Here is a 19,700-nt window from a genome sequence, read left to right as displayed (position 1 = left end):
ATATGCATATGGATATATAGAATATATATTCATTAACTTGTTTAATATAACCGATATGAATATTAAGGAATAAATTAACCATAGATATGGATTAAAAAGATTAAAGAGATGTGAATATAGAGATCATACGATCATATTCAAGTCATTATCATCTCTAATTATGAGAACCTTAGCATAGCTCTTGAAAAAAAGAATATAAAATAGAATTAACTTTCAACATGGGTTAATTTCAAATTAACCAAAGAGTTTATAGCTTGCGGTATTCGAGAAGTCTTTTAACCAAAGAGGTTGGGGGTTCAACCCCCGTCGTGGGCATATATGTGAATTAATAGGTGTTGAGTATGTCCCGAACCTGACCCGGACTCAACTCGATCATTGCGCATGTGCCACGTCCGAGAAAACACGGTTATGGCCGCAAAATTCCTCAAACATTGCTCATGTGCAATGGTCGAGAAAACACAGTTATGACCCAAAAATTCAGGTCGCGCCCAGCTATGAAGTTGCACGTGTGCAAGTTTATGGGACAAACTTGCAGTTTTTCCCAGGAGGGCAAAATGAGATATTTTATTTGATTTCCCTACTATAAATTGATAGATAATATCATAATAAAGATAATTAGACTAAAAAGGTTGGGTAGGAACTATCATAGGGACAGATAATATCTATGGATCATAGTAGCACTTTATTGTTGAATGTTGATAGATATGTTCAATGCTATGGTTACAAATTATTCAACCTCGTATAAAAGGAAGTTGTCAATAAGCACAACTGCAAATGACAAACTCAAAAGAATCCAAATATGAATGAGGATTACCTAATAATCTAAAACATGAAAAAATCTTTGGGCTGAATTTGGCAATACAAATTGTAGAAACAGTATTGATTATTATTAATTGTTTCAATAACCAAACACAAAATGCTCCATCAGAAAAACCCACTTACTGTGACTGCCAAAACACTATTTGCAAGCTTTGCCTAACCAAATTGTTAATCAAGTACCTGCATCACACAAAATTTCATAACTTATTATACGTTTGAAGAACGCAACCAATATTTATCACATTGTATATTATCGACATATTTAAAAACTGTGACTTTCAACATCTAATAGTCAAAGAAGACTCGATATTTGATAACATATGTAGGCATTCACGATGCTTTAGAAGAATATGTAATGGCATGCACATGTAAACAATTATGTGCAAGATTGAGTATAAAGACTGCCCCGACCAACTCTTCACCAAATGTTATCTTACTGCAAGATCCATATCATAATTAAAAGTTTACTTTTACTTTGAGACTTTCTATATAGTTATTGGTCTTATATCTAGGTTAACTCAGATCTATATATAACATTTCACTATATATATACTTGGTCTTTAACACAGTCGCTAGGAATCATATGGGTCTCGTACTTGTTGAATCTAGTTGTTGAGTGCTCATAGTTTAACCCGATGATATAATAATCTCATATTTCGTGTACAGACAATACTTTATGAATGCATCCTTAGAAAAGTTGCCATCCTGATGCATGAAATCTTTGAGATTGCATGCGAATGCATCACTTATGACCCCTTCAATCCATCTTGCAAGACCAATTTTTTATCGCGCACACATGACTTAAAATTAAACCATTGGACTTCTTCAAAGCGATTGGGTCACTAATCTTGATAACGGGTTGGAACCCTCTTTGCACGAATTGGTCGTTCGCTTCAGTTGCCGGATTTGATTGTTGCCGGATTTGATTGCAATCAATTCCTGTAACTGGTGTAATATCTCTCCAATTCTTGCTTGTATATCATTCCATTCACCATCACCAATTGCGCCCGATTGATCTATTGATGGTGGTGGGTGAAGTATGCTTTCTAATACTCAAATATTTTTGGAATTAATAAGACATACTTTATCGACATTTTCTTCATATGGATGCACATGTGTAGGCAAAAGCTCTTCATTTGCTCTTTCTTCAATCTCCTTTTTTAATCCTTTTTTAATCAGAGAAGTCATCATCATCAAAACTATAACTTGTCAATATCAGTTCCTCCTTCCACTAATAAGCGTTTTCCACAGGGTTACTTAATTGATTCACATACTAAGATCAAATACGTGACGTCCCAGTTTCCATATTATGTAAATTTTGCAACGACGGCAAATGCCTATCAACTTCTAATTTCTACATCTTTTAAGCTTCGAAGATATTGGTTGGCGTATGTCGTTGTTGCAAAATTTACATAATAAGAAAGCAAGTACGTAACGTATTTAATCTCAATATGTGAATCCATAAAGGAACCCTGTAAAAAACGTTAATCAGTGGAAGGAACTGATAGCAACAAAAGTTCGGGTAATGATAACTTCTCTGCTCTATTAAAAGAAAAAATTGAACGAGCAAATCAAGAGCTTTTGACTAAGCATGTGCATCCATTTGAAAAATAGGTAATAAAGTATGTCTTAGTGATTCCAAAAGATTTCAGTATCAGCAAGATGTTTATTTCACCCACTATCGATAAATTAATCGACTCAACTGGTGATGGTAAATGGAACGATATAAGCAACATAGAAGAGAACAGCAGAGAAATTACACAAAATGATGAAGGATATTGATAGCAATCAAATACGGCAAGCTAAGGCCCAACGACCCATTCGTGCAATTAAGGTTCCGGCACATTACAAAAATAATGGCCCGATCGCTATGAATAAATCTAGTGGTTAAATTTTTACCACTATCTTTCGATATTTTTTCTTTTGTTAAATACTCTTAATGTCGTATAAGACATCACTAAATTTAACTATGTGAACACATATGTTTGTAAGATTTATAGTCTTTTGATGGTAGACAACCACTCGGTACTAATTATGATGGGTACTTTGGACAAAAAAATTAGGACCCCTTTGAGTTTTCATCCTAAATTCACCAGTGATTTTTAGTCTGAATAATAAAGAATTAGTCTTGCAAGATGGATTGAAGGGGTCATCAGCGATCCACGAAGTTCGCAGTGATCCACGAAGTACGAATGCAATCTCCATGATTTCATGCAATCTAGTTGTTGGGTGCCCCATAGTTTAACCCGATAGTAGATTATATATATATATATATATATATATATACATATATATATATATATATAATCTACTAGAACCCTAGAGTGAGCTTAAATTTTACACCACAAGAAAAACTCAAAAAGTCAATTTCGTGCTAAAATTTATCAAGAGAAAACTCAAAAAGTCAATTTCGCACTATATATAAAAACGGAACAAACAAATATCAGCATAAGCTTCTCTTAAAAATTAACAAGATACTACTTAGAACTAATGATCCAAATAATATAAATGAAAAAAATGCAAGACAGACTACCTAAGTTAATACTTTCTTCCTCAGATGAGCTAGCATGTCACAAACATAATGACTCTTTCGACTATACGTATAAAATCTCTTCAATGATGTATGTTAAACTTAACAGAAAAAGTTAGAAAAGATGGTTAAATAAAGATTCAAGAAACCTACAATGTTTGTATGCCTGTAGTGCCATTTGATGCTCGAAATTCCTTCAAATCACCCATCTTTTCCATTCAACCCTACCAATAAATAAACAAATCCCAATCCCATTTCTTTTTATAAATCACATCTTTATTCAAACTTCAACTGAAACACATTACTTTAATAGGTCAATTAATCAATTTTAACAGTTTTTTTTTTCACATACAACAACAACAATACCCAATCACCCATCTTTTCACATAATAAGCCCTAAATCCTAATTTAAAAAACATAGATTTGGAAAATTCATTTTAATTTATTTATTTTATAAAAACTCACAACTAGCGATCCTGACAAGAGCGGCGGAAGGTACCATTTGACAGCTCGCAAAAAGCTCGCACATTAACGGTGAGGTGTGACGTCATCCGTGCACCAGCAAGCGGCAGTAGAGATTGAGCGCAACCTAATTCTCCTAAAGTCCTAATAATATAAAATATATAGATACAGACACAGACATTTGTGAAATATTAATAATCAGCAAAATTTAATTTTATTTTAAAAAAAATTGAATTTGGAGTTGAAATATGTACCTAGGGTTTCCGAGGCGACGGGAGTGGAGGCGAGGAGCGGAAGTCGGTGTAGGACGGAGGCGAGGGAGGGGAGGAGATGATCGGAAAGATGAAGATCTTGCTGTGGACATCAATGTCCGGGAGATTGAACCACGCCATGCCATTTTTTGAATTTTTTTTTTTTTTCTTCTTGAGATTCAGATTTTTGAAGCTAATAGTTTACTAGGGTTTTAGCTTTTGTGAATGTAGTATATTTGTGAAAAACATACTACGTAGTATTTTGTTTAGATTATGCAATCGTCCAACATTAAAATTAAATATAAATACATATATGTTTTTTTTTCTATTTTTTTTTTTTTTTTTTTTTTGGCAAAAAACAAAGAATTATATTAAGGTAATCGAGGTTAGCCATCAAAATGTTGGCTTAACCCATTAGAAAACATGCCCTCTTTTGATCCATTATACACTTGGATTCGAGGCTTAAAAGTATAAATACAATTGACTTGTTAGGAAAGAACATCCCAAAGTATTGCTAATAGAAACTGGTAACAAAACACAAACTTTGAAGTCATCAAAAATTTGCTTAAAGAAATAGCCACGGTTCGAATCCCAAATGTAAAAGTGGTCGAACACAGAGTTTAAAACTTATATTCTGTTCTCACATTCGAACAACTCTTTCCTTCGTTCGGTTAACTCCACAGAGTGCCACAGTTTGAGCTCTTCTTTCAACAAAATCAATTTTCTTTGTAATACAAAAAGCCGCCCAACAATTGAAAATTTTACACGAACAGTCCTTGTGGTTCACTATTTTTGTGTGTGCAGTCCCTTGTGGTTCACTATTTTTGTGTGTGCAGTCCCTGAGACTAACGGGTGTTAAAAGAGTCCATTAAGTCGAATCATTTTCAAGATTAATGTCTATAGTTTTGTGATGAAGATGAAGATGGTTAAACTGAAGGTGGAAAAAGATAAATTAAATGAAGAAGAGGAGGAAAAATAAAGGAAAAAATTTTCAGGACCATGTTTTAACGAAAAAAAATTAACATCATTAGTATGTTTACTAAATAATTTATTTATCAAGTTAAAACTTTATATATGTTGATAATGATACATAAACAAGTTTATAGCCTACACTAGTAAGTTTTTTTTCTATTTATATAGCGTACATTGAAACAAAAATGAAAGTATATTACTTGTTCGTAGCTTTAATACTTAAAAAAAATGAGGAAGCATATCTCAGTTCTACATTAACACTATTCCTTGCACTGCACTCATTTCGGATCTATGAAAATGAAAAGCATAAACACTTCCATGAAGGTTTGTGACTGTTTCCCTCCAATTAGTACAGATTTTAACAAATTGGCAACCAACAACAATCTTGATCATCGTAAGCATCATTAAGTACAAATTTCCCGGCAAAAAAACACAACAAAAAAACTCACGTTTCCTCCCAATGTATGCTTTGTACCAAAAGCTAAAAATGGGATGAATCGAACAAAGATATCTTCTTTATGCATCTTAGCTTCCTATCAAACGTGTAAACTTTCCCGGACGATATTTTGGCCGTTACGGTAGTTCCTTTATAGTGCAATCTTTTTGTAGAGTTTTGATTCTTCGAGTTTTCTAAGTTTGTATTGTTCGATAACCAGAGACCAAATTCATGTAAATTTCCTTCGTTCCATGAAATACTAACCGTTACGTTACCACGAGCCTTCAAACCTTTGACTGAACCGTTTGACCATTTATCTCGAGGTAACGCTGGAAGCAAGTATAGGTCTTTGATCGTACTTTGAACGAGCATCTCAGCTATTGCTGCACAAAACCTGACACAAAATCTCAGTCAATTAATAATCTGTTATAGTTAGAGGTGTCAAATGGGCCGGGTTGAGTAACGGGTCAAAATGTGTTCAAGTCAACCGTGAATTTTTCTTGTATGAGTAGGTCGAGTTGAGTTGGCGTAAACACTTTTCATCCCCTTCTATGACTTCTTATGAATAATTAGTCGAATATGATATTTATAAATATTGTGTCTCAAGGTTATCTCACTTTTCTGAAAAGAATGATTTAGGAGGTTTTATGTATTAAATAGTACAATTTGGGCGACTTTTGACCCGTTTCACCCGTTTAGAGATGAAATATAACCAACATTGATGCACTGATACGTAAATGGGTTAAATCATCATTTTTGTTTCTAGATGTGGATATGGTACTTACCCGAAGTTGGCGTCAATTTGAAAAGGAGGATGTGCGGTGAACATATTACTATAAAGTCCTCCTTCATAATCACTTTCATGATCAGGGTCAACCAAGTCAAACAAATGTTTGACCATTCGGTATGCATGTTCACTGTTGTGAAGCCGGGCCCACAAAGCAGCTTTCCATGTAGTTGACCATCCGGGACCCTCCTCTCCTACCATAAAACCATTAAACATAAGCCTTTTGATGTTAACTTTTAAAAAACAAAATGACTACATAACTTTTTTTTTTTGTATAGAATAACCTTGAAGCTATATCAATCTAACAGCATAAACTACATATAGTTTCAATGGCAAACTTATTCTTATAAGTTTCAACAAAAATAACATATTTCATACCTCTTTTAATAAGAGTGAAATCTGCAGCTTTACAAAGATCTGGAGTTCTCTCAACAGTTATCGTGTGCCCCGGGAAAAGCCCAAAAAGGTGTGAGACGTGCCGGTGATGGACCTCCGGATCTTCAAAATCTTGTGCCTGTTCGTCATCAAAATTGTTAAGGAAACATTCACCGTAACCAAACGTGGCAGTTTAATCCATTTTATTTACAGTCTGGTGAAATAAAATTTTAGAATGGAAAACTCACGCACCCTATATAATTTTACAAGAATAATGTCCTAAGCAGGACTCGAACCCATGATCTCAAGGTCAGGGGCTCCCCGATTCCGCTAGGCCAAAGACCCTTTGTTACAATTTGGTGATCAGGGTTTATCTCTAACAGGTATATAAGTTATTAGCTAAAAGGTAAAGGGGGTCAAACTGTTTATAATTGGCTCGAAGTTATATAACTATCGCATACAACCTCCAATTTTTCACAACCATTACTCATTGTAACACTAATTATAACTAAAGAATAAATATTTATAACTAACACATAATTATATTTGTGTACATAAAATTTTTATCGGTAAAAAAACGCATAATTATACTTAAAATAACATTTGACGAAAGTATTTGTGATTCAACAATGTACCGGTGTGTGTGTGTGTGTGTGTGTGTGTGTGTGTTTGTAACATGTGTGTGTGTGTTTGTAACATGTGTGGTAACATTTGTACACACAATCAACGATAAAGAAACAATACAATAGGCATACCCATTCAAGAATGGAACCATCCCTAGCAATCTTTGTTGGATAAAGCCGTGGTTGAGCTTTAACTACTCGTTGAATCAAATCTGTTTTACTTTTTCCCAAAACCTGTAAATTAGCATCTTCATAAATAAATCATGAAAATCAAAAGATTGAATTTGTACCATCCAATTATTATTACCTCTGCAGCAGAAACAATGGCAATAAATACTTCTTTTATAATAGACATGTCCATTGTTGTTGAATAGCTCACACTTGCAGGTTTACCATCGGGAGCAATAAACATATGTTCTGGAGACGTTGAAGGATTAGTTTCAAGATAACCGTCTTGCCCTTCAATCAACCAGTCTAAAAGGAACGAAACACATCCTTCTAGCAATGGATACGCTTTTTTTGACAAAAAGTCCTGTTTTTATTAAATATTAAATAAATTGTTAACATTTGGCCAATTTATAGTATTATGTTTGTGTAGTTATCAAGGTTGAATAACTCGCTACTCATGGAGTACTCGGTCGGGACTTTGGAGGGAGTAATCGGCAATTCAGGGATTAATCCAATTGGACTTTTTATACATTTAATTAATAAATTTCAAAATTATGTGTGAATATTAAAAAAAAAAAAACCATAAACATAAACTTTAACATAATTATCTAAAAAAACAAACAGGCTCGTTCATTTGTTAAAAAAACTCTAGAATTCTAGTTCAAATTCATATTAAAATTAATATGTTGACAAATTTTGACTTTGACCGACTTTGACCAATAAATCCAAATTTGACCCAGACGTTGACCGATTAATTAAACAGATTTTGGATAACCATATCAGTTTGTTCTTAAAAAGGAGTAATCGGGTTTATTTTTTGTTTTTTTACAAAGGTGGCTGCATTGTACAAAGTTCTTTGTGCCCGATGTCACATAAAATATATTCCGCATATTTTAGGTTGGGATATTCACAATTAACCTTAAAAAAAAGTAATTGGTTTAGCCTTAAAAGTAAAATGTATCTCCCCTAATGATCAGATGGAGTAAATAAGAACATGATAGTAACTTACTTTGTTCATTGTATAAGTATAATGCTCCCATAAATGAGTACAAAGCCAAGCTCCACCCATGGGCCATAAAGCCCATACAGCCTCACCTCGGTCCGGGGATGTTTTGGCCCAAATATCAGATACTTGGTGTGCAACCCACCCACTGGCCTCATAATTTACCTATTACAATAAACACCGTTACTAAAATAATAATCCACAAATAGAAAAATGTCACAACTTAAAGCACATCGTCTTACTTTTGCAGTTTTGGTTCCGTTCGCTGATAGAGATGAAATGTAATCAAATAATGGCTCTTGACACTCGTGCAGGTTGCACGAAAGTGAAGGCCAATAGTTCATTTGAAGATTGATGTTCAAGTGAGGTGCACCACTGCATGATAAGAAAAACAGGACGCACATGAGTAACGTAACTAATTGAGTGTTTGTTCAAGAAGATAATAAATATATACCAAAATCAATTAAAGAGTTTGTGAATAGTAGGTATAACTAAAAACTTACTTTTGACGTGTTCTAATATTTGAATTTCATGAGGTTGAACTTTCATATCCGATATAACTTTATCTCTACTATTCATCTTAAATTTTGAGCTCTTAGGGTTATCGTTAACACGCATAAAGTGTTGTACAATTTAGTAACTGTTACTTTAAGGTCAATATGTAAGCGCCAGGTACAATACAGTTATGCACGTTAACGACAACCCTTACGTTAGAAAAAATCTAAACTTTTTAGTCCTTTTCTCTTTTAAATAGGATAAAATACGTGCATGCCGCCCAAGTTTCAAGTTTTTTCAATAAGGTCACCCATTTGTTAAAACAACTTCAAGGCCACCCAAGTATGCACTTTCATTTAACCAATTTGATCAAATGTACGATTAAAAAATTTTGTAAAGTGATAAAAACACACTCAACATTAATCTGTTAAATAGCTGTTATTATACGAGAGTAAGGTAATAGACCAAGTAAACTTACTCCCATGGGGGCTCAACTTTATCATTCCAAATACCCTGCAAATTTGCAGGCTGAGTTTCGGGCCGTGAACACGATATCAACAAATAACGTCCATACTGAAATAAAAGCTCTATTAAAGAAGGATCTTCATCGGCTTTAAAACTCTTAATTCTCTCAGCAGTTGTAACATCTAACGACGATCCATCACTACTTTTTGAAAGCTCTAGAGAAACACGGTTAAACAACTTTTGATAATCATCCACATGACGATTATAAAGTTCTGAATATGAAAACTTGCTTAACAACTTCAAAGTATTTAAACACTCGGACGTAGGTTCCCGTTTCGAATCTGAAGGGTTGATAAACGGGCCATCAAAAGAAGAGGACCCCATCAAAAGCAAAACAGCCCAATCACAACCCTCCACCCTAAGTTTCTTCTCATCCAAAACTGTAATTAACCCAGTTTCATTACTTATTTGCAAATCAAGAACTGTAGAAAACTTTATACCCTCGGGGTTATCATCGTTTTCGGCAAAAAGGGTAGGTTGTTTTCTTCGACCAGGACACGATCCTTCCATAATAATCTGGTTTTGATTGTTTATGTATGAGTGATGATGTAACTTGCTATCAAGGGAAGCTGTAAATGATAATGATCTGGATTTGTTTGCAGATATTTTGGTAACGAGAACTTGATCAGGGTACGAAGCAAAATGTTGTCTTGTGAATTCTATGTCACCTATAGAGTATTTGATTCCGATGGTGGCCGTATCTAAATCCAACTCTCTTTGATACGTTTTATCATCGTATGTATCATGATCTTCGAATTCGAGGTTGATATCTCCTAAAAGTTGGTATACCTTCAATGGTACAAGAGATCACATCAAAATGAAGTGACAATAATCATATTTTTTGTTTGCATAACACCACTCCATAAAAATGATTATTTATTTAATACTCACTCCGTCCCAAAAAGAGTGTCATGTAGGAATTTTTGTTGGATTTATAAAATGTATGATCAATGTGAGGTTTGCCCCTTATATTTGAGATATGTTGATTGAATTTATTAAAAATATGACGACAATAACAACAACAACAAAACTCAATCCCAAAAAAGTGGGGTATGGGGAGGCAAGATGTAGACAATCCTTCCCCTATCATAGAATAAAGACAAGTCATTTCTCTACCCAGAGTGAAACACCCCAATAATAGAGAAAGTCCTCCCTCTCAATGTTCTATGGATAGAGAGAATTGCTTCCGAATGGACCAAGGCCAATAGGTAGGTTAAAAAAAGTGTGATACGCCATGAATCGACGCTTACTGTTGACTCGATTATTAATATATATGAGTGAATCAGAAATGGCCAATGAGAATAAATTGAGGAGTTTAATGATATTTAATAGTTATTTTTTGTAACTAGACATTTATTTGGGAACATATATAAATAGTTAGGTATACACTTATTTTGGGACGGGGGACGGAGGGAGTATAACACAACCACTCTTAAAATGTACATCCAAATAATCTTTTCGATGATCTGGTTCTGAAAATGCATATCTGATATTCTCCTTAACTCAAATGGCCATCTAAAAGTAAAAAAGTTTAGTGTATAAAATATGCATTCTAAAGAAGTGTACATCTGAGGGATCGCCTGATAATTTGACGGCAGCTTTAGTAGCTTCGGCATATTTTCCATCATCCACAAGCTTTCGGACCTCAGATAGTGCGATTGGCGCATCAGGATTCGTGTAGTTCCCGGGAACCCCTGTCCACAATGTATCCTCTGCAACAACACAACTCACATTTCTACGAGCGATAATTGATGTTACTTGCTACATTGTATTGGGTAATCACACAAACAACAGAAAAAAAACACAAAGATAATTGTGGTTCATTCGATACGAATAAAAAGTTTATGGTTTTACTTTGACAATTGAAGAATCAAAAAAAAAAAAAAAAGATGGTTTAGCCCAAACAAATTATATCCAACTTCACATCAGTGTTTCAGTTAGAATTCAACACCTTACAATAGTGATGACCAAATACATAATCTTACTTTGACAATTGAAGTCGAACAAAATTTAAGGGCTTGTATTTGTTGTCCATATTAACAGAAAGTAACCAACAATTCCCAAGAGGTCACGGGTTCGATTCCCTTCAAGGCAAATACCTTGGGGCGAGCTCCATTTAGTGACTGATTGACTAGAGGATGCTTTGCCTTGTAGCGGTGAAGGCCTGGCTTGCCGTTTACCCGGGTTTTACCAACTAGAGGGGAGCCATTATGGCTCGTCGCTAAGGAGTTAATCGTAAAAAAAAAAAAAAAAAAAAAAAAAACATTTCAAGACTTTCAAAAAATAGCATAGAATTTCAAGATTAAAAGAAATAGCAAATAAATGTTAAAACCCTTGAATTTCATTATCTGGGCCGGGTCAGAAATGAAAACTTTACCATTAAGATTAATAGTTTCAGATGTAACACCACCCCAAACCATAGCACCAAGGCGCCCATTCCCAATTGGAAGTGCATCAGTCCAATGCTTAGCTGCATCATTGAACTTCACCTTCAATTCTTTCTTTTCTGTTTCATTTAAACTTTTTAATAATAATAATGATGATGATGATGATGATGATGATGTCCATATATCTTTATCTAAAATTGGTTTAACCATAACCCATTCTTCATCTTTATCTTCCATTTTCACCCAATTTTTTCAAAAAGTAAAGCTTCTTTTTTAATTTTCTTTTGCTTTTATTTAATACAGTATAGTAGTACTACCTGTTTTCTGTCCTGTGAGTGTGTGTTTTAGTGTGTGTATTGTTGACCCGACCCACTAAAAGGTGATGACCCATTTGAGTAAATGCTGAAAGAAGAAGACAGGACCGGTGATTTATTTAGTTGAGGTAATTATGTATCTTTATGTCTGTTTGTGTGTATCGATTAGGCCCCTTTTTTGTGTCGGTGTTGGAATGTGGGTCCCGTTTCTATATCGATGGAGATTGCTCTTCCACGTGTACAAGAAGACTGACTAAAATTAACTCGTAAATACATACAGTACATGGTATACTGTAAAAAGTAATTTAAGTTGATACTTTACCTTTTCTAGTTACAGTAAATTTTGTAAAGTAGTACTAGCTTTTGAGCACCGGAGGTGGGAGTGTGTCACTCACCCGTCCCCCACCATGTCACTTAGTGACACCACTCCCCACTCACGTAGAGCACCTCCATTTACCCCATGTCAGTCGCATATGCGACGTAAATTGAGGCACTCGTTCAAGCTTTTTTTGTTCTATATTATTCTATGTTATAAAATTAAAAACTGACATACCCCAAGTGACATAGGTCAGTACTTTTCACTTTTTATGACTCACCAAGTCAGGCCTGACATGCCAAGTGATCTGGGTCACCACTCCCACTGCTCTAATATATTGATTTTGATTTTATAATTTATAACGAAGTATTATTAGAAATGAGGATTAGTGGTTTGCGAATCTGGAATCGGATTGATACTGGAATCGGATTGATACTAGAATCGTGTGAACACTTTCTTAATAGAGTATTTCGACCTACTTGATCACGGGTTACATGAAGCTACCCGTCATAATCCATAAGGACGAATACAATAACATATGGTTACATCACGAGGCAATTTGACCTCTACATGATAAATTTTACAAACATTGCATTCGTTTTTAAAAGACAGTCTTTCATTACATTGAAAGTTGACAGTGTAGTGACCCGAACTTTTTCATGTTTATATATATTAATTGAGATTGATATTTACATGACTAAATGTTTCCAACGTGTTAAGCAATCAAACTTGTTAAGACTTGATTAATTGAAATAGGTTTCATATAGACAATTGACCACCTAAGTTGACCGGTGATTCACGAACGTTAAAACTTGTAAAAACTATACGATGACATATATATGGTTATATATATAGTTAATATGATTTTATTATAAGTAGGTATCTCATTAGGTATTTTAACAATGTGTTATATACATAAAAATGAGACTATTAAATTTAGAAACTCGAAAACGATATATATAACGATTATCGTTATAACAACGTCTTACTAGGTACATATGAATCATAATAAGATATTGATACACTTGGTTAATTATGTTAAATGATAAGTAAATATATCATTAAGTGTATTAACAATGAACTACATATGTAAAAATAAGACTACTAACTTAATGATTTCGAAACGAGACATATATGTAACGATTATCGTTGTAACGACATTTAACTGTATATATATCATACTAAGATATATTATATATCATAATATCATGATAATGTAACAATTTAACATCTCATTTGATATAATAAATAATGGGTTAACAACATTTAACAAGATCGTTAACCTAAAAGTTTCAAAACAACATTTACATGTAACGACTAACGAAGACTTAACGACTCCATTAGAATGTATATACATGTTGTGTTTTGATATGTATTCATACACTTTTCAAAGACTTCAAGACACTTATCAAAATACTTCTACTTAACAAAAATGCTTACAATTACATCCTCGTTCAGTTTCATCAACAATTCTACTCGTATGCACCCGTATTCGTACTCATACAATACACAACTTTTAGATGTATGTACTATTGGTATATACACTCCAATGATCAGCTCTTAGCAGCCCATGTGAGTTACCTAACACATGTGAGAACCATCATTTGGCAACTAGCATGAAATATCTCATAAAATTACAAAAATATGAGTAATCATTCATGACTTATTTACATGAAAATAAAATTACATATCCTTTATATCTAATCCATATACCAACGACCAAAAACACCTACAAACACTTTCATTCTTCAATTTTCTTCATCTAATTGATCTCTCTCAAGTTCCATCTTCAAGTTCTAAGTGTTCTTCATAAATTCTATAAGTATAGTTTCATAAAAATCAAGAATACTTCCAAGTTTGCAAGTCTACTTCCAATTAATCATCTAAGATCAAGGAACATTTGTTATTTACAGTAGGTTATCTTTCTAATTCAAGGTAATATTCATATTCAAACTTTGATTCAATTTCTACAACTATAACAATCTTATTTCGAGTGAAAATCTTACTTGAACTGTTTTCGTGTCATTATTCTGCTTCAAGAACTTTCAAGCCATCCAAGGATCCTTTGAAGCTAGATCCATTTTTCTCATTTCCAGTAGTTTTATCCAGAAAACTTGAGGTAGTAATGATGTTCATAACATCATTCGATTCATACATATAAAGCTATCTTATTCGAAGGTTTAAACTTGTAATCACTAGAACATAGTTTAGTTAATTCTAAACTTGTTCGCAAACAAAAGTTAATCCTTCTAACTTGACTTTTAAAATCAACTAAACACAAGTTCTATATCTATATGATATGCTAACTTAATGATTTAAAACCTGGAAACACGATGAACACCATAAAATCGGATATACGCCGTCGTAGTGAAACCGGGGGCTGTTTTGGTTTGGATAATTAAAAACTATGATAAACTTTGATTTAAAAGTTATTATTCTGGGAAAATGATTTTTCATATGAACATGAAACTATATCCAAAAATCTTGGTTAAACTCAAAGTGAAAGTATGTTTTTCAAAATGGTCATCAAGATGTCGTTCTTTCGACAGAAATGACTACCTCTTTAGTAATTGACATGTAACTTAAATTACCGACTATAAACCTATACTTTTTCTATTTGGATTCTTAAATTAGAGTTCAATATGAAACCATAGCAATTTGATTAACTCAAAACGGATTTAAAATGAAGAAGTTATGGGTAAAACAAGATTGGATATTTTTGATCTTTTTAGCTACGGGAAATGTTTAAGAAATCTATACAAATCATATCCTAGCTAACTTATATTGTATTATACATGTAATCTAATATATTATGTAATCTTGGGATACCATAGACACGTATGCAAATGTTTTGACATATCATATCGACCCATTATATATTATTTGGAACAACCATAGACACTCTATATGCAGTAATGTTGGAGTTAGCTATACAGGGTTGAGGTTGATTCCAAAAATATATATACTTTGAGTTGTGATCTAGCCTGAGACGTGTATACACTGGGTCGTGGATTGATTCAAGATAATATATATCGATTTATTTCTGTACATCTAACTGTGGACAATTAGTTGTAGGTTACTAACGAGGACAGCTGACTTAATACACTCAAATCTTTAAAACATAATAAAAATGGTTGTAATTATATTTTGATCATACTTTGATATATATGTACATATTTGTATAGGTTCGTGAATCGATCCGTGGCCAAGTCTTATTTCCGAGGAAGGAAATATCTGTGAAAGTGAGTTATAGTCCCACTTTTAAAATCTAATATTTTTGGGATGAGAATACATGCAGGTTTTATAAATGATTTACAAAATAGACATAAGTACGTGAAACTACATTCTATGGTTGAATTATCGAAATCGAATATACCCCTTTTTATTAAGTCTGGTAATCTAAGAATTAGGGAACAGACACCCTAATTGACGCGAATCCTAAAGATAGATCTATTGGGCCTAACAAACCCCATCCAAAGTACCGGATGCTTTAGTACTTTGAAATTTATATCATATCCGAAGGGTGTCCCGGAATGATGGGGATATTCTTATATATGCATCTTGTTAATGTCGGTTACTAGGTGTTCACCATATGAATGATTTTTATCTCTATGTATGGGATGTGTATTGAAATATGAAATCTTGTGGTCTATTGTTACGATTTGATATATATATAGGTTAAACCTATAACTCACCAACATTTTTGTTGACGTTTAAAGCATGTTTATTCTCAGGTGAATACTAAGAGCTTCCGTTGTTGCATACTAAAATAAGGACAAGATTTGGAGTCCATTTTTGTATGATATTGTGTAAAAACTACATTCAAGAAACATATGTCGATGTAATATATTTCTATTGTAAACCATTATGTAATGGTCATGTGTAAACAGTATATTTTAGATTATCATTATTTGATAATCTACGTAATGCTTTTAAAACCTTTATTGATAAAATAAAGGTTATGGTTGTTTTAAAAATGAATGCAGTCTTTGAAAAACGTCTCATATAGAGGTCAAAACCTCGCAACGAAATCAATTAATATGGAACGTTTATAATCAATATGAACGGAACATTTCAGTTGGTATCAGAGCGTTGGTCTTAGAGAACCAGAAAATTTGCATTAGTGTGTCTTATCGAGTTTGTTAGGATCCATTAGTGAGTCTGGACTTCGACCGTGTTTTCTTTAAAAATGATTGCTTAACATTTTTGTTGGAAACTATATATTATTAGCATGTAAATATTATGTGATATATTAATCTCTTAACATGTTTGATATTGTGTGATAGATGTCTACCTTTAGCACAAATTCCATTGACTCACCTAATAATAACGAAGAGTCGAATATATATTGGCAAGATTCACAAGTTCCCAAAGAACCGGAAGAAGAGGAAACGGAATCGGAAGAAGAGGAACCGGAAGAAGAGGAACCAGAAGAAGAGGAACCGGAAGAAGAAGAGGTTCCGGAGGGGGGGATAGTAGGAACCACAGAAAACCGGTCAAATAAAAGAAAATCCTCAACCAATGGACCAAAGTTAATAATGGTCAATGGTGTTTCCGCTAAGGAAGCAAAATATTGGGAAAATTACCAATTTTCCGATGAATCGGATCCTGATGAAGATTCCGATGATGTTATAGAAATTACCCCGACCCAATTTAATAAGGCAAAAGAAAATAATAAGGGAAAAGGCATCAAAATAGAGAAATCTGATTTCGACCCCGATGAACTTTATATGTACAGTCAACACCCGTATTTTCAATATCGTGACAATAACCCGGGAACCTCTAAACCGCCAGGTTTTTCTAAACCAATGTGGAAAACGATGGCTCGTATTAGAGGAACATCATATATCCATAGAAAATTAGGAAAAAGAACCAAGTTCGAAGAAGAAGAAACCAGTGATTCAGATTAGAGGGGTGTGAGCATGTTGTGTAATAAATGTATTGTAGTGTGCTTGTACTTTTATGTTCTGTGTAAAAATTTCTTGTATTGTTTGTTATTACGAATCTAATCCTTGTCTATTTTACAGTATAAAAACTAAATGGACGTTAAGGGTAGACAACCGAATATTTTAGAAGACCTACCAGAAGATATGATTGAGGAAATCTTGTCTAGAGTCGGTCAGAATTTATCAGCACATTTAGTTATGGCGAAATTAACTTGTCAAACATTTGAAAGACTTTCCAGAAATGCCTTAGTTTATAAAAGACTTTCCTTTGATAGGTGGGGTATATCACATTGGGGAGACTTTAAGTTACGCCGTGTTTTCTTTAAAGCGTTAAATGCGGGGAACCCAAATGCAATTTTACGCTACAGGTTAAGAACCTATTTTGACTCAACATATCCCAACATAGGATTTCGTGAATTAGAAAGAGCTTCTAACATGCAACATAAAGAAGCATGTTATGCTTACGGGTTAGTGATGTTCGCTTCTTACCAAAGTGAGAAAAAGAACATCGGATTGCAGCTTTTAAATAAAACTTTCCCACAAGTGACGGATTCAGTAGTTGGGGTGAGAAACAAGGTTTTTAGATTATTACGGGGCTGTTGGACATTACGAAACCCTCGTCCTTTTGATGACATTACAACATGCTGCCTAGCCAATGGTCATAACGGTTATTTTCCACAAAACCAAGGATGGGAAGTCTCCTTAGTAAAACCAGAATGCATGACTTGTTTCTGGAATTATGAATTACGTATCTTTATTTCCTTTGCTGAACAACTTGCGTATTAACTAGATTTATCTTCAAAACTGTCATGTATCATAGTGTACTATATTTCATGTTATATGTAATATAGTGAAGTTGTAAGTTTGAAGAATATTTGTATGTGATATATTATTATAATCAGTTTTTCATATGGAATTGTAGTAGTTGAATTGTATATTAGCTACTAAGTATGAACTTAACGGGTATGTAGTACCCGAATTTAAACTTATAAAATGCTAATATGAAGAAAAAGCTTTTATAAATGAGTTCATATTATGCTACGAGATACTATTGACTACTCTTAATATTCTGTATGATTAAATTGTTTCATTTGACTATTTTGAAGGAAATGGCACCGACTACTCGACACACCTTGAATATGAGCGAAGAGGAATTTCGTGCCTTTCTTGCTTCAAACATAGCCGCAGTACAGGCCGCGCTACATACCAACAATAACTCTGAATCTAGCAATACAGCTAACGGCGCAAGAAATCGTGTAGGATGCTCCTACAAGGAATTCACTGCCTGCAAACCTTCATAATTTGATGGGACCGAAGGACCAATCGGATTGAAACGGTGGTCCGAGAAAGTTGAATCGGTGTTTGCCATAAGTAAGTGTGCTGAAGGAGACAAAGTGAAGTACGCTACGCATACCTTCACAGGTATTGCGTTAACATGGTGGAATACCTATCTAGAGCAAGTGGGACAAGATGCTGCTTACGCGCTACCGTGGTCAGCATTCAAGCACTTGATGAACGAGAAGTACCGTCCCAGAACCGAGGTCAATAAGCTCAAGTCAGAACTTAGAGGGTTACGAACACAGGGATTCGATATTACTTCATACGAAAGACGATTCACAGAATTGTGCCTATTGTGTCCGAGAGCGTTCGAAGATGAGGAAGAGAAGATCGACGCGTTTGTGAAAGGGTTACCGGAGAGAATCCAAGAAGATATAAGTTCACACGAGCCTGCCTCCATACAAAAGGCATGTAGAATGGTTCACAAACTAGTGAACCAGATTGAGGGAAGAATTAAAGAACATGCGGCCGAAGAGGCCAACGTGAAGCTAGTCAAAAGAAAGTGGGAGGAAAACAGTGATAAGAGTCACCAATACAACAACAACTATCCCAACAATCGCAACATCAATCGCAACTATAACAAATGGCTTAACAACAACAACAACAACTACAACAATCATCCCAACAACAATAACAACCGCAACAACAACAACAATCAGAAGCAGCTATGCCAAAGGTGTGAAAAGTATCACTCGGGGTTCTGCACCAAATTTTGCAACAAGTGTAAAAGAAATGGTCATAGCGCGGCGAAGTGTGAGGTCTACGGACCAGGGGTTAACAGAACGAAAGGAACAAATGGTGTCGGAACGAGTAATGGTGGAGCAAGTAGTGTCGGAGCAAGTTATGCCAATGTAGTTTGTTATAAATGTGGAAAACTGGGCCACATTATTAGAAATTGCCCGAACCAGGAGAACACGAATGGACAAGGCCGCGGAAGAGTTTTCAATATTAAT

The 19,700-nt window shown here is 34.2% G+C and overlaps 2 protein-coding genes across 4 annotated transcripts; both read right to left on the bottom strand.

The window, feature by feature from the left end:
* Nucleotides 1-693: 693 nt before the first annotated feature.
* Nucleotides 694-4,252, bottom strand: LOC139897982 (uncharacterized). 3 transcript variants are annotated; one of them, XR_011776834.1, is made up of 4 exons: nucleotides 4,066-4,252; nucleotides 3,815-3,955; nucleotides 3,503-3,573; nucleotides 694-999 (listed from the first exon to the last, which is right to left on the bottom strand). XR_011776834.1 is itself a non-coding variant. In XM_071880700.1 (4 exons), exons 1-3 carry the CDS (start codon nucleotides 4,206-4,208, stop codon nucleotides 3,551-3,553), a joined length of 273 nt encoding a protein of 90 aa, XP_071736801.1. In that variant the 5' UTR covers nucleotides 4,209-4,252; the 3' UTR covers nucleotides 694-999; nucleotides 3,503-3,550. The 3 variants fall into 3 exon arrangements, 2 of the variants coding, with proteins under 2 accessions (XP_071736801.1, XP_071736802.1); XM_071880700.1 differs by having other exon boundaries at nucleotides 3,849-3,955; XM_071880701.1 differs by lacking the exon at nucleotides 3,503-3,573 and having other exon boundaries at nucleotides 3,849-3,955.
* Nucleotides 4,253-5,232: 980 nt separating this feature from the next.
* Nucleotides 5,233-12,189, bottom strand: LOC139897981 (alpha-L-fucosidase 2-like). Its single transcript, XM_071880698.1, has 10 exons — nucleotides 11,824-12,189; nucleotides 11,013-11,158; nucleotides 9,400-10,235; nucleotides 8,669-8,801; nucleotides 8,433-8,591; nucleotides 7,563-7,787; nucleotides 7,388-7,489; nucleotides 6,636-6,771; nucleotides 6,256-6,451; nucleotides 5,233-5,864 (listed from the first exon to the last, which is right to left on the bottom strand). The coding sequence occupies exons 1-10, from the start codon at nucleotides 12,068-12,070 to the stop codon at nucleotides 5,516-5,518; spliced, it is 2,529 nt and encodes an 842-aa protein (XP_071736799.1). The 5' UTR covers nucleotides 12,071-12,189; the 3' UTR covers nucleotides 5,233-5,515.
* Between the last annotated feature and the right edge of the window lie 7,511 nt (nucleotides 12,190-19,700).

This window comes from Rutidosis leptorrhynchoides, chromosome 3 (assembly GCF_046630445.1).
Source record: "Rutidosis leptorrhynchoides isolate AG116_Rl617_1_P2 chromosome 3, CSIRO_AGI_Rlap_v1, whole genome shotgun sequence".
Taxonomy (NCBI): domain Eukaryota; kingdom Viridiplantae; phylum Streptophyta; class Magnoliopsida; order Asterales; family Asteraceae; genus Rutidosis; species Rutidosis leptorrhynchoides.
The sequence above is the reverse complement of the archived record's forward strand: the minus strand, read 5'-3'. Positions and strand labels throughout refer to the sequence as shown.

Bases quoted from the DNA above. Each gene is read 5' to 3' on its own strand.
- LOC139897982 (XM_071880700.1), bottom strand. From the start codon at position 4,208: ATGGCATGGCGTGGTTCAATCTCCCGGACATTGATGTCCACAGCAAGA. The intron at 3,956-4,065 runs GTACATATTTCA...TTATATTATTAG, and splicing joins CGTCGCCTCGGAAACCCTAG to GACTTTAGGAGAATTAGGTT. The intron at 3,574-3,848 runs GTACCTTCCGCC...ATTTATTGGTAG, and splicing joins TTTTTGCGAGCTGTCAAATG to GGTTGAATGGAAAAGATGGG.
- LOC139897981 (XM_071880698.1), bottom strand. From the start codon at position 12,070: ATGGAAGATAAAGATGAAGAATGGGTTATGGTTAAACCAATTTTAGAT. The intron at 10,236-11,012 runs GTACACTTCTTT...GTACCATTGAAG, and splicing joins TATCAGGCGATCCCTCAGAT to GTATACCAACTTTTAGGAGA. The intron at 7,490-7,562 runs GTAATAATAATT...GCTAATTTACAG, and splicing joins CCATTGTTTCTGCTGCAGAG to GTTTTGGGAAAAAGTAAAAC.